The sequence below is a fragment of the Bos grunniens genome, chromosome 11, assembly GCF_055505025.1.
Source record: "Bos grunniens cultivar Pamir isolate PY7600 chromosome 11, Bosgru_T2T1.0, whole genome shotgun sequence".
In the NCBI taxonomy this organism is placed as follows: Eukaryota; Metazoa; Chordata; class Mammalia; order Artiodactyla; family Bovidae; genus Bos; species Bos grunniens.
In genome coordinates this window covers 1,401,304-1,413,854 of record NC_141175.1, presented here as the reverse complement: position 1 = coordinate 1,413,854, position 12,551 = coordinate 1,401,304, and the positions used below count along the sequence as shown (strand labels likewise).

Genomic DNA, 12,551 nt, shown 5'->3' with positions numbered 1-12,551 from the left:
CTGGGGGTGAGGCGCTTGCCCTGGAGGGCAGACAGCACTGCACACGGCTGGCTGCCCCACGGGGGGGCCCTGGACAGGCCCTGTGCCCGCCATGATGGACAGTGTCCTGAGAGGCAATGCTGGAGGCCCAGGCAGGCTGTCTCGGGGTCTCAGGGCCTCAGGGCTGGGGTCACCCACCCACCAGTCAGCTCTGTGGCCCACATCTTAACCCCCAGGGGTGTGCTGAGAATCCTGGAGGCAGGGGCAGAGCTTGGCTCACCCTGGGGAGTGTGGGGATGTGTGGCAACACTCTCTCCTGAGGGACCCTGTACTCTGGGTCCCTGGTGACCTGTGGCCAGGGATCAGGGCTGGGGCCAGGCAGGAACAAGTCCTCAGTGAGACCGCTGCCGGGAGCTGCTGTGCGGGTAGCTCTGCAGAGCAGGGAGCCCCCAGCCCACGCCCAGTGCTGACCTGTCTGTGCACCTGCAGCAGGTCCAGGCCGCCCTGCAGCTTCTGCCCAGCCTGTGCCAGGGCTGGGTAGGACGTACCCAGGCTCCGCAGGTCCCCCGCCATCCCATAACCTGCAGTTGGGGGATGCTGCTGTGACGGGGGCCAAGAGAGAGGCCAGTCTCACACCCTCCCCCAGGTCCCTCAGGGCTGGGGCGAGGGCGGGTGCTACTCACCCAGCTTGGTGATGGAGGGGTCTGAGAGCAGCTGGGACACCAGCTGGGAGAAGGCGCGGGGTCCCTGCCCTCCTGCGGGACTTGAGAGCCGGGGCAGGTCCAGCAGGAACACACGGCCCTCCACGGCCACCTGCATGAGCGACACCCGGGGCCGGCCGCCTGTGCCGAAAGATGGTCTCCACTCCAGGTCCACACCGACCACCTGGCCCGGCTGCAGACAGAGAGGCTGGTTGGAGCAGCGAGGCAAGTGCTGCAGTCCAGGGGAGGCAGCCTCTGTGGCAAGGGCTGGCCCAGCCGTGCATGCCAGTGTGGCCGGAGCCCTCTGAGGCCGTGGTGAGCAGCCCCTGGCGCCGGCCGCCCAAGGGGGCTGGGCACACACCTGCAGGAGCGTGTCCTCATGCCTGGCCAGCTCCTCCCAGGAGGCCAGGAAGTAGATGTCGTCCCTGGAGATAGGCAGCTGGTAGCAGTCATCCCGCCTGTCCTCTGAAGGTGCCTTGGCTGTCCTGGGGAGGAGCAGAGCTGCAGAGCCCCTGCTGCCCCCCTGACATCCCCAGCTGGCTGCAGGGCCAGGGGAGCCCTCAAGGCCGTTATGTGCCCGGGGCCTTCGGGGTCTGCTCCCTACGCATCTGCCCTTGCACACTGGGGACAGCCAGGTCCCCAGGCCCCCCCCCCCCCGGGTCCTCTCCTGGGGCTATGTGGCCCGGCTGAGGCACCCGGCTGCTGGGTCTTTGCTGGAACCTGAGGAGGAGCAGGACCTGCCTGTGTGTCTGCACACCGCTCACGCGCCCTGCACCCCCTCCTCGGCCCTCCCTACTTCTAACTCCCAGCCCCCAGTCACTTTCCGAGGGTAGGGACCCAAGGGCGTGTCCTCCTTCTGGTCTCCCTCCCCCAGAGCCTGGGGGATGCTCACCTCTCCTGGAGCCTGAGTTGGCTCATTTCTGCCACTACTGTGGCTGGGAGTCGCTCCACAGGCAACGAGAGATCCAGGGCACACTGGGCGACCATGGCCACGTCTTCCAGAGAGGCCAGCAGCTGTAACAGCTGCTCCTGCAGGCACTCGTCCTGCCCCACCAGGCCCTGGGGGACGGGATGTGGGCTGCTCCACAGGGTTGGCCCCAAGGGGGTGGGCCCATCCTGTCAGGCCCCAGACCAAGACCACCCCTCAGACTGGCCCTGACCTCCCCTCAGACTGGCCCCAACCTCCCTCTCACACCTGGCTCTGAATTCCCCCTCACACCTGGCCCAGACCACCCGCCTCACATCTGGCCCTGACCTCCCCCTCACACCCAGTTCCCATCTCCCCCTCACACCCGGCCACGACCTCCCCCTGACCCAGCCTCGGCATCCCACTCACACCCGGCCCCCATCTCCCCTCACACCCGGCCCCCGTCTCCCCCTCACACCTGGCCCCATCTCCCCTCACAACTGGCTCCCTACCTCCCCCTCACACCTAGTCCCCATCTCCCCTCACACCCAGCCCCAACTTCCCCTCACACCTGGTCCCGACCTCCCCTCACACCTAGCTCCAGCCTCTCCCTCACACCTGGCTTTGATCTCCCCCTCACACCTGGCTCCTGCCTCCCCCTCACACCTGGTCCGGACCTCCCCTCACACCTGGCTCCAGCCTCCCCCTCACACCTGGCCCCCGCCTCCCCCTCACACCCAGCCCCAACCTCTCTTCACACCTGGCCCCCACCTCCCCCTCACACCTGGCTCCCGCCTCCCCCTCACACCTGGTCCCCGCCTCCCCCTCACACCTGGTCCCCATCTCCCCTCACATCTGGCCCCCGCCTCCCCCTCACATCTGGCCCCCGCCTCCCCCTCACACCCAGCCCCGACCTCCCCTCACACCTGGTCCCCATCTCCTCTCACACCTGGCTCCTGCCTCCCCCTCAGACCTGGTCCCTATCTTCCCTCACACCAGGCCCCGACCTCCCCTCACACCTGGCCCCGGGCTCCCCCTCACACCTGGTCCCGACCTCTCCTCACACCTGGCTCCAGCATCCCCCTCACACCTGGCTCCAGCCTCCTCCTCACACCTGGCCCCGACCTCCCCCTCACACCTGGTCCTGATCTCCCCTCACACCTGGTCCCGACCTCCCCTCACACCTGGCTCCAGCCTCCCCCTCACACCTGGCCCCCACCTCCCCCTCACACCCAGCCCCGACCTCCCCTCACACCTGGCCCCCACCTCCCCCTCACACCTGGTTCCTGCCTCCCCTTCACACCTGGTCCCCATCTCCCCTCACACCTGGCCCCCACCTCCCCCTCACACCCAGCCCCGACCTCCCCTCACACCTGGCCCCCACCTCCCCCTCACACCTGGCTCCTGCCTCCCCTTCACACCTGGTCCCCATCTCCCCTCACACCTGGCCCCCACCTCCCCCTCACACCTGTCTCCTGCCTCCCCCTCACACCTGGTCCCCATTTCCCCTCACACCTGGTTCTGGCCTCCCCCTTACACCTGGCTCCGGCCTCCCCCTCACACCTGGTCCCGACCTCCCCTCACACCTGGCTCCGGCCTCCCACTCACACCTGGCTCTGGCCTCCCCCTCATACCTGGTCCCAACCTCCCCCTCACACCTGGTCCCGGCCTCCCCTCACATCTGGGTCCAGCCTCCCCCTCACACCTGGCTCCGGCCTCCCCCTCACGCCTGGTCCCAACCTCCCCTGTCAGGCCCTGAAGCTCTTCATAAGGAGGCGGCTTTCCTCTGGAGACCAGCAGTCCCCATGGCTGAGGCTCATGACCGAGCTGGCTTGGACCAGCACCGCCTCCCAGGGCACCCTCTTCTTGGCCCTGCTCTCTGCCTGCATCTCCCCTGCACACCTGCTCACCCCTTCCCCTGGCACCGCTGTGCTGGGGGAGGGGGAGGCTGCAGGGCCTCCACTTGTCCTCGGGGAGGCAGGGGCCGTGGGGGCTCATGAAGCCACGTCTCCTGTCTCTGTCCATCTGTCTGAAGGCCCACATGGCCTATAGAGGTCCTGGTGGGGGTGGGGGCTCCTAGAGGCCACAGGCCGCTGTGGACCCCACCCTTCTGAGGAGTCTGTGCCGGCCGGCAGGCGGGGCCACTTCCCCACACAGCTCTGTCCCCAGCAGCCTCGGTGGCCGCTTCCCGCAGGCTGTGGGTTCCCACGTGGACGACAATATGTGGAAACCCCTCCACATTCTTCAGGATGTCCGCTGCCCTTCCGGCCGGCTCGGCCTTGGCACCCAGGGGGGACCGGCCTTCCGGGCCTTGCCCGGGGGTCCGCGTTCCTCTATGATGACTCACCAGCCCTGGCCGGTCACTCGGGTTGGGGGGAGGGCAGGGGAGGGGTGGCTCAGCACCGCCCCCCACTGGCAGACCCCGCAAGGCGCTCAGCAGGGAGAGCCCTGGTTCCTGACCACTGCAGACTGCCCCGCACATGGCCCCCCAGCAGCCCCCGAGAGCCCACCTTCCTCCCAGGCCACTTCGCCCAGAGCTGGGGACGGTTCTGCACCATGACAACCCCCGCCTCCAGCTCAGGACTGGGGACACAGGCTGCAGGCCAGTGTCCTGAGGGGATGGCAGCCTGAGACTGGACCTTCAGTCCGGCCCTCTGTGTCCCTGTATCACCCCAAGGGGCAGCTGTCTCCTTCTCAGGGTCTGTGGGCGCCCCAGGCCTCGGATCACAGAGCCATGGCAAGCAGGGTGCCCAAGGACAGTCTAGAATTTTCTCTGAACTTCTCTCCCTCTAGCACCTGGGAGCTCTGTCCACAGGCGGTGGGGGAAGGAGGATCCTGGACTCTTGGCCGTTCCAACTGTGTCCCACCCTGCCCCACAGGGGATCATCATGTGCCAGGACCTCCGAGCTCACCTGCACCAGCTCAGCCCAGCTCTCCTGGGACATGCTTCTCTGCAAAAGTGGACACCAGTGTGAGCTTTTCTATCAGCAGCTCCGGGAGCAGAGAGCAGGCCTCGCTCAGAGCTCCCTCCGCCCTGCCCCGGGCCACGCACCTCCACCAGCCGCTTGTAGCACAGGTACCGCAGGGCAGCCAGGCGCTGCTGAGTGACCGCGTTGGGACACAGGGCTGAAAGACAGGGTGGGCTCCAGCCGGGCTGGGTGGACAAGCGAGTGCAGGCCGGGGCTGGGGGGCTCCCGCTGTCTTCTTGCCCCACCGCACCTGGCACATTCCTCGCAAGAGGCCTTCACTCTGGCTGTAAAGGAGGGCGCCCCGCCCCGGGCCAGGCACCGGAGCCCCTGGCCTGCCCTCCCTTGGGGTCTCCTGGATTGCCACTGCTTGGGGCTTTCCTGCATTTTTTCCAGGCAGCTGGTGCTTTTGTTTCTCCCCATGCCCCAACATGAGTTTCTTGAGAAAGGGGCCCGTCTTGCTCTGTGTTTACAAACTATGCTGACCTGTCAGCTTCACCTTCACATTCTGTTCAGAGTCCAAGGGGGCCTGGGAAGGGTGCCCACTGTCTACTCACCCCCTGTCCTCCTACCAGCTGCTGCTTCTCCCTCCTGGGGCCAGCTGTCCTCGAAGCCTTGTGGTCTGGGGGCGGGTGCTGACCACAGAGCCTGCCTACCTGCAGGCCTCCACCAGACCCTGACCAGGACCCCCTGCTCTGGAGGGGTGTGGCCACCCCAGCCAGCACCCTGCAACCAGCTCAGGGAGCACCCTCACTGCAGGGATGCTGTCCAAGAGTGCAGAGGTCAGGGCTGCCTGGGGCCAGGGCCTGCCCACCACCCGGCAGCCTTCTCGCCCCTTTCCAGCCGAGGCAGGAATGCAGGATGCCAAGGGCTCCAGACCCGAGCCCCACAGGCTGCTGGGGACAAGACTGCAGGAGGAAGGGATGGATGAATGAAGTGCTCAAGGCAGGAGAGGATGGTCAGGAAGGGGAAAAAAGGCAGCCAGAACTGCCGCAGAATTCAGTGTCCCTCCAGTGGAGATGGAAACCAGCTTTCCTGAAGCTGGTCTCTAGGATGTTACACATCGTTTTGCCAACAAGATGCTCTGTCAAAAGCCCACGGACACAGCGTCAGCCTCAGGCCTCCTCTGGACCGCCTGGTTCATCTACACCCACACGCTCCTCTGGGAAACAGATCTTTTACAGGAAAAGCTGCAGGTGAGCCAGACTCAGCCACCCACCTTGGGTGGGTCCCGCTGACTCTGCCAGATGCCTGGGGGCTCCACCCAGATCCAGGCCCAGGAAGAGAGGGCTGGGTGCACGCAGGGCAGAGGGGCGAGCAGTCCCCACCCTGCACCATGGCTGACTGGCCTCCCACGGAGGGCACAGGGTCTGTCCACTCAGAGGCCCACACCAGGAGGGCAGCCGCACAGCAAAAACAGCATGGACTCAACATACATGCAGAGAAGAGACCAGAGCAAGGAAGGGGGAACAGGCGATATCCAAAAGAAATAATGACCAAAAACTCCCAGGACGGATTGAAGACACCAATCCATAGATCCCAAAGTCCCATAAATCCCAAGTAAAAACAATAAAGAGAAACCTCTAATGAGTCTCCTCACAGTGAAACTGCAGAACACCAAAGACAAAGAGAAGATACTAAAAGTGGCCAGAGGAAGAGAGATGCTTCCAAAGGTGAGAAGCTAGATTTCTTCTCAAAAACACATTTCAACGCAATCAGAGGGCTGACATCACAGCAAGCATGGCCTCTAATCACAGTGAGATGAAGGGAAAACCAAAAATGTCACAGCTTGGAAATTACAAACACACTGCTAGTTCCTCTATAGGTAAAAGAAAAAAATTATAATGGAAATTAAGTCTTGAGCTGAACAATAACACATGCTGAACTTGGGGTATATACTCAAGAAGAAAGAAGGCCTAAGATTCAGTTTAGTGGGTTGAGCAGGGCATACAACTGACAGGATCAAAAACACCAAAATCAGGGCAACAAAACGAAAGGAGACCTCTGGAGTGGGAGAAAATATTTGCAAACTATGTATCGATAGGAGATTAATAGTCAAACTATGTAAAGAACTCATAGAACTTAGTAGTGAAAAAAAGCCCAAATAATCTGAATTTAAAAAACAAGCAGAGGAACTAAAGAGACATTTTCCCAAGGAAGATACAGAGACGGTCAACAGGCCAAGAAAATATGTTCAACATCCCTAATCTCCAGGGGAACGCAAGTCAAAATACAAAGAGGCACCACCTCCCACCTGTCAGAACCGCCGCATCAAAACCAACAAATAACAAATGCTGGTGAGGATGTGGGGAAAGGGAGTCCTGGTGCATTGATTTTTTTGGCTGCTCGGCCTACAGGATCATAGTTCTTCTACCAGGGATCAGAGCTGTGCCTTCTGCGGTGGAGGTGTAGTCTTTACTGCCACACAACCAGGGAAGCCCGCTGGGCACTGTTGATGGGAACGCAAATCACCGCGGCCGTTACGGAAAACACTGCAGAGGTTCCTCAAAGAAGCTAGACGGAGCTACCATGCTGCTGCGTTGCTTCAGTTGTGTCCGACTCTGTGCGACCCCGTAGACGGCAGCCCACCAGGCTCCCCTGTCCCCAGGATTCTCCAGGCCAGAACACTGGAGTGGGCTGCCATCTCCTTCTCCAATGCAGGAAAGTGAAAAGTGAAAGCGAAGTCGCTCAGTCATGTCCAACCCTCAGCGACCCCATGGACTGCAGCCCACCAGGCTCCCCCGTCCCTGGGATTCTCCAGGCAGGAGTACTGGAGTGGGGAGCCATCGCCTTCTCCAAACTACCATACGATCCAGCCATTCCACTTATGGGTGTTTATTCAAAGGCTATGGAGCCAAAACCTCAAAGAGACATCTGCAGCCCTACATTGACTGCAGCTTCATCCACAACAGCAGAGGCACGGAAACCACCTGAGTGTCTATCCACAGGTGGGTGTACAAAGCAGCCATGTTATGAACACACAGTGGAATATTACTCGGCCATAACAAAGGGTATTAGGGACACCTTACGGCAGTACATTTGGAACCATAAGTGAAACGGACAAAGTCCTTGAAAAAACCACAGCTGAGTCAAGAGTCCTGTTTCCATATGGAAAGGCAATCGAGATTCATAGGTCATTTCCACCAAACTTCTCAGGAAGAAAGAATTCCAACTTTTACAAACATCCTCTGTGAAAAGAAAGGACATCCACTGTGTTTTCAGAGGCCAGCATCACCTTGTACACAAAGCCAGAAACAGACATGTCAGGAAGATGAAGTTTGTGTCCAGCTTCAGCTGCGGACACAGATGCAGTGTCCTTTAGGTTAAAGCAAGGTTGGCAAGCCAGACCTGGCAGTGTAGATGGCAGTGCAACCTGGCGAAACTCGGCCACGACAGACGCGTGAGGACCGTTATGCAGTCAGTCAACGCACCACATTAGCAGACCAAGGGGGAAACGCACGGCCTCTTCCCAAGACGTGCAAAGAGGATCTGACACAATGCCACCTCCATTTCTGATGAACACTCACAGACCGGAAGTGAGAAGAACTTCTATGATCTCATGAAGTGAAGCTAAAGACAGTCAGTAAGTCTGCCCCCCTGAGATGCAGGATGAGGGTGCTGAGCTCGCTGTGGGGGAGGGGTGGAAGTGCTGTGCAGGCTCGGTGGTCCTCACCCATGAGGCCCAGACTCCCCGGGGGCACCCCAGAAGGGCAGAGAGGCTGCTAAGGGCAGCAAGAAGACCGGAACAGACGCCGACCACACCAAATGCTGGGGGGCAGTGGGCCCCGGAACCCCAGCAGCGCCCACCCAGCTCCTGCCCCCAAGCAGCACGTGCGGGGCTCACTCACCGGGGTCCAGGCTGTACTGCTCCAGCAGCCGCAGCACATGCCGGCCCAGGGCTCTGGGGCTCAGCCTCTCCAGCCGCAGGGTCGCCTGCGGGTACTGCCTGTGGGAGACACACAGCTCTGGTGGGCACTGCTTTCTCTCAGCTGATGCATTTCAAGGTCTTAATTTTCATCAGCATCATACATGTGCACAGTTCAGAAGCCAAGTTTTCCTACAAGGCTCAGAGGAAGGCAGCCCATCACAGCCCCCTGCTCAATAATTCTGAGATGACTCAGATCTGCCCTGTGTTTCCAAGAACCACCTTGCACTGTGGCCTCTGGAGGATTCGGCTCTAGGCATTCTGCACGGAGGCCTCACCGTGGAAGGCTCCCCTCCCCAGACAACGGCATCCTTGGTCCAGTTTGTTGGGCACCAGCTGCTTTCACAGAATTATAGCCATGCAAGTATGACTGGCGGTGGGTAATGCTTGCGGGTCTGAGTGCTGCCTTGGCCACCTGTCCTGAGGAGTCACTCCCCTCCCCACGGCAAAGCGGATGGCCCCTCCCTGTCCAGGTCGCACTGCACCTCTCCTGCCTCCAGGCTGCGGCAAAGTGACTCTGTGCGCAGCTCCCAGGGGCCAGGAATGGACCTGGGGATGGTGCCCTTCAACTCACACTGGACTGGAGGGCTGGTAGTTTGAAGCAACTCTCCCTTTGCACTGGGAATCCGCTGCTCCAGGAAGCCAGGGCCCGACTCCTGCTCTTTCTGAGGGTTCAAGGTCCTGGTCCTTGGTGTGGGTCTCTCTCCATCCTCTCAGGACTGTGTCTGGAGTGAATTCCTCCACATTTCCCTGTTTCTTTCTGGAATCCCCATTATTTGGATGCTGGGTGTTCTTGACAGAATCTGTTGGCTTTTTTTCTTTTAAACCCCTTTCCTCTCTGATTTTCCTTCTTTGCAAAGGCTAGGAAGAATCTTCAGGTTTATCTTCCAAACATTTTACTGAGAGTTCCAGCCCCATCCTGCCATCACGTTCTTATGGACAAGTCTGTTCTGAGTCCCGAAGGCACTCTTTGCACAGTTGTGGGGTTTATTCTGGACACGGAATCGCTCTGAAGTTCTCAATTACAGCTTTCATACTCATCAAGTGCTCTTCTACTTCCTCTGGGCTCCAGGCAGGCTGGCCAGAGATCCCCGAGCCCTGACTGGGTCCCTCTGCACAGGCAGGTTTTTGGGGTAGAAACTGACAAACTGATTCTGAAATCCATATACACATGCAGAGGGTCCAGAATAATACAAGAACAACTTTGACAGAAAAGAAAAGCATGGGAGGCTCACCTGTCTGACTCAGGGCTGCTACAAGGCCACGGCGGTCAAACAGGTGACACAGACAGAGCAGTGGAACACGCCAGAGACCCAGTGCTCATGCACACCTGACGGGCCCACGCACACGGACACACCTGACAGGCACACGCACGTGCACACCCGATGGAGGCACACGTATGTACACACCTGACGGACCCACGCGCGCGTGCACACCTGACGGGCCCATGCACACGTGCACACCTGACAGAGGCACACACACATGCACACCTGACGGAGGCACACGTATGTACACACCTGACAGACCACGCACGTGCACACCTGACGGAGGCACACACGCATTTGCACACCTGACGGAACCACACGCACGTGCACATGACAGGCCCATGCATGCGTGCACACCTGACAGACCCACAGCACGTGCACACCTGACACAGGCACATGCATGTGCACACCTGACGGACCCACACGCACGTGCACACATGACGGGCCTGTGCACGCGTGCACACCTGACAGAGACACACACACACGCACACCTGACGGAGGCACACATATGTACACACCTGACGGACCCACGTGCGCGTGCACACCTGACGGGCCCATGCACACGTGCACACCTGACAGAGGCACACACACATGCACACCTGATGGAGGCACACGTATGTACACACCTGACGGACCCACATGCGCGGCCACACCTGACGGACCCACGCGCGCGTGCACACCTGACGGAGGCACACGTATGTACACACCTGACAGACCACGCACGCGCACACCTGACAGAAGCACACACGCATTTGCACACCTGATGGAACCACACGCGCGTGCACATGACAGGCCCATGCATGCGTGCACACCTGACAGACCCACAGCACGTGCACACCTGACACAGGCACATGCATGTGCACACCTGACGGACCCACACGCACGTGCACACATGACGGGCCCATGCACGCGTGCACACCTGACAGAGGCACACGCATGTACGCACCTGACAGACCCACGTGTATGTGCAAACCTGAGACCCCAGCCCCAGCCACAAGCCATAATCCCTAATCCTCTAATTGTCTCCGCAGTGTGCCCCTTTTCCAGATTGTCATGCAGCAGGTATCTCCTCTCACTTTGTAATCTTCATCTGTTTCCCCTGTATCCTTTCATGACTTAATGGCACATGTCCTTCTAGCTCTGAACAGTATTCAGCTGTCTTGATGGACCACAGTTTACCTATCCCTCCAGTTACTGGGGGTTTCTTAGGTGGTGCTAGTGGTAAAGAACCGCCTACCAATGCAGGAGATGTAAGAGATGCAGGTTTGATCCCTGGGTTGGATAGATCCCCTGGAGGAGGGCTGGATAGATCCCCTGGAGGAGGGCATGGCAACGCACTCCAGTATTCTTGCCTGGAGAATCCCATGGACAGAGGAGTCTGGTGGGCTACACCTTATGCACACCTGATGGGCATAAGGTTGCAAAGAGTCGGACACGACTGAAGTGACTTAGCACACCCAAATGTCAGCTACTGGAGGACATCTTGGTTCCCTCTAGGCTTTGACAACTATGAACAGTGTTGCTATGAGCACTCCAGTGCAGTTTTTGTGTGGACAGGGGTTTTCAGTGCGTTTGGGTAAATACCAAGGAACACGATGGCTTGTCCTAACAGAGAATGTGCTTACTTTTGTAAGAAACCACCACATTGTCCTGCAAAGTGGCCGCACTGTCCTGCATCCCCACCTGCGGTGATGACAGTTTCTGTTGCTCCACATCCTCACCAACCCTCGGTGACGTCAGCTTCTATCCATGCAGGCAGGCTGCGTGGTGTCAGCTTCTGTCCATTCTAACATGGGTGCGTGGTGTCAGCTTCTGTCCATGCAGGCAGGGCTGCGTGGTGTCAGCTTCTGTCCATGCAGGCAGGGCTGCGTGGTGTCAGCTTCTGTCCATGCAGGCAGGGCTGCGTGGTGTCAGCTTCTGTCCATGCAGGCAGGGCTGCGTGGTGTCAGCTTCTGTCCATTCTAACAGGGGTGCATGGTGTCAGCTTCTGTCCATGCTAGCAGGGGTGCGTGCTCATAATTCAATTTGCATTGCCCTGATGACATACGATCTACGGCATCTCCTCACGGGCTTATGCATCATCTCTGTATCTTCTCTGGTGAGGCGTCTATTTGGGATTTGGTTCATCTTTTAAATCAGGTTGTTTGTTTTCTTACTGCTAAGTTTTAAGAGAACTTTCTGTATTTTTGGATAACAGTCCTTTATCAGATATGAGTTTGCTAATATTATCTCACACTCTGAGCTTGTATAATCATTTTTCTTGATTAACACTTTAACATGTCAACTGATTTGATTGATAATTTTTTTTTAGTATTTTTGCATCTGTGCTCATGAGACGCACTGGACTGTAACTTTCCTTTCTCCTAATGTCCTTTTCAAGTTTTAGTACCAAGGCTTAAACTAGCTGATAAAACATGCTGGGATGTGCTCTTTCTTTTTATAGTCTCTGAAAAAAATTTTTGTAAGATTGATATGCTCTCTTCCTTAAATGTTTGGAGGAATTCACTAGTGAAGCCATCTTAGCCTAAAGTTTTTTTGTGGTGAAGTTTTAAACCACCAATTCAATTTATTTAATTGGATGGTGAAGGACATGGAAGCCTGGCGCACTGCAGTCCATGGTGCTACAAAGAGCTGGACACGACTGAGTGACTGAACAGCTACACAGGACTCCTCAAATTTTCTGTTTTTTGGTTTTGTCAACTATGCTTTGCAAGAATTTGGTCTATTACATCTAAGCTGTTAAATATACTTGCATTGTTGTAAACATTTATTATCATTTACTGTCTGTAGAGTCTGTAGTGATGTTAT

General features: G+C 58.3%; 1 protein-coding gene across 13 annotated transcripts in view; it reads right to left on the bottom strand.

The window, feature by feature from the left end:
• EXD3 (exonuclease 3'-5' domain containing 3) overlaps positions 1–12,551 on the bottom strand; it is a 75,417-nt gene that overhangs the window by 25,728 nt on the left and 37,138 nt on the right. For 7 of the 13 annotated variants that reach the window (XM_086323994.1, XM_086323996.1, XM_086323998.1 and 4 more), the window contains exons 9-15: positions 8,402–8,499; positions 4,640–4,713; positions 4,500–4,538; positions 1,573–1,739; positions 1,042–1,165; positions 663–873; positions 451–560 (exon numbers count right to left, since the gene is read on the bottom strand). In XM_086323994.1, the coding sequence (XP_086180120.1) occupies positions 451–560; positions 663–873; positions 1,042–1,165; positions 1,573–1,739; positions 4,500–4,538; positions 4,640–4,713; positions 8,402–8,499 (823 nt within the window). Of the gene's footprint in view, positions 1–450; positions 561–662; positions 874–1,041; positions 1,166–1,572; positions 1,740–3,489; positions 3,768–4,499; positions 4,539–4,639; positions 4,714–8,401; positions 8,500–12,551 lie in introns of those variants that run through there. The other 6 variants (XM_086324003.1, XM_086324002.1, XM_086324004.1 and 3 more) reach the window with 4 other exon arrangements.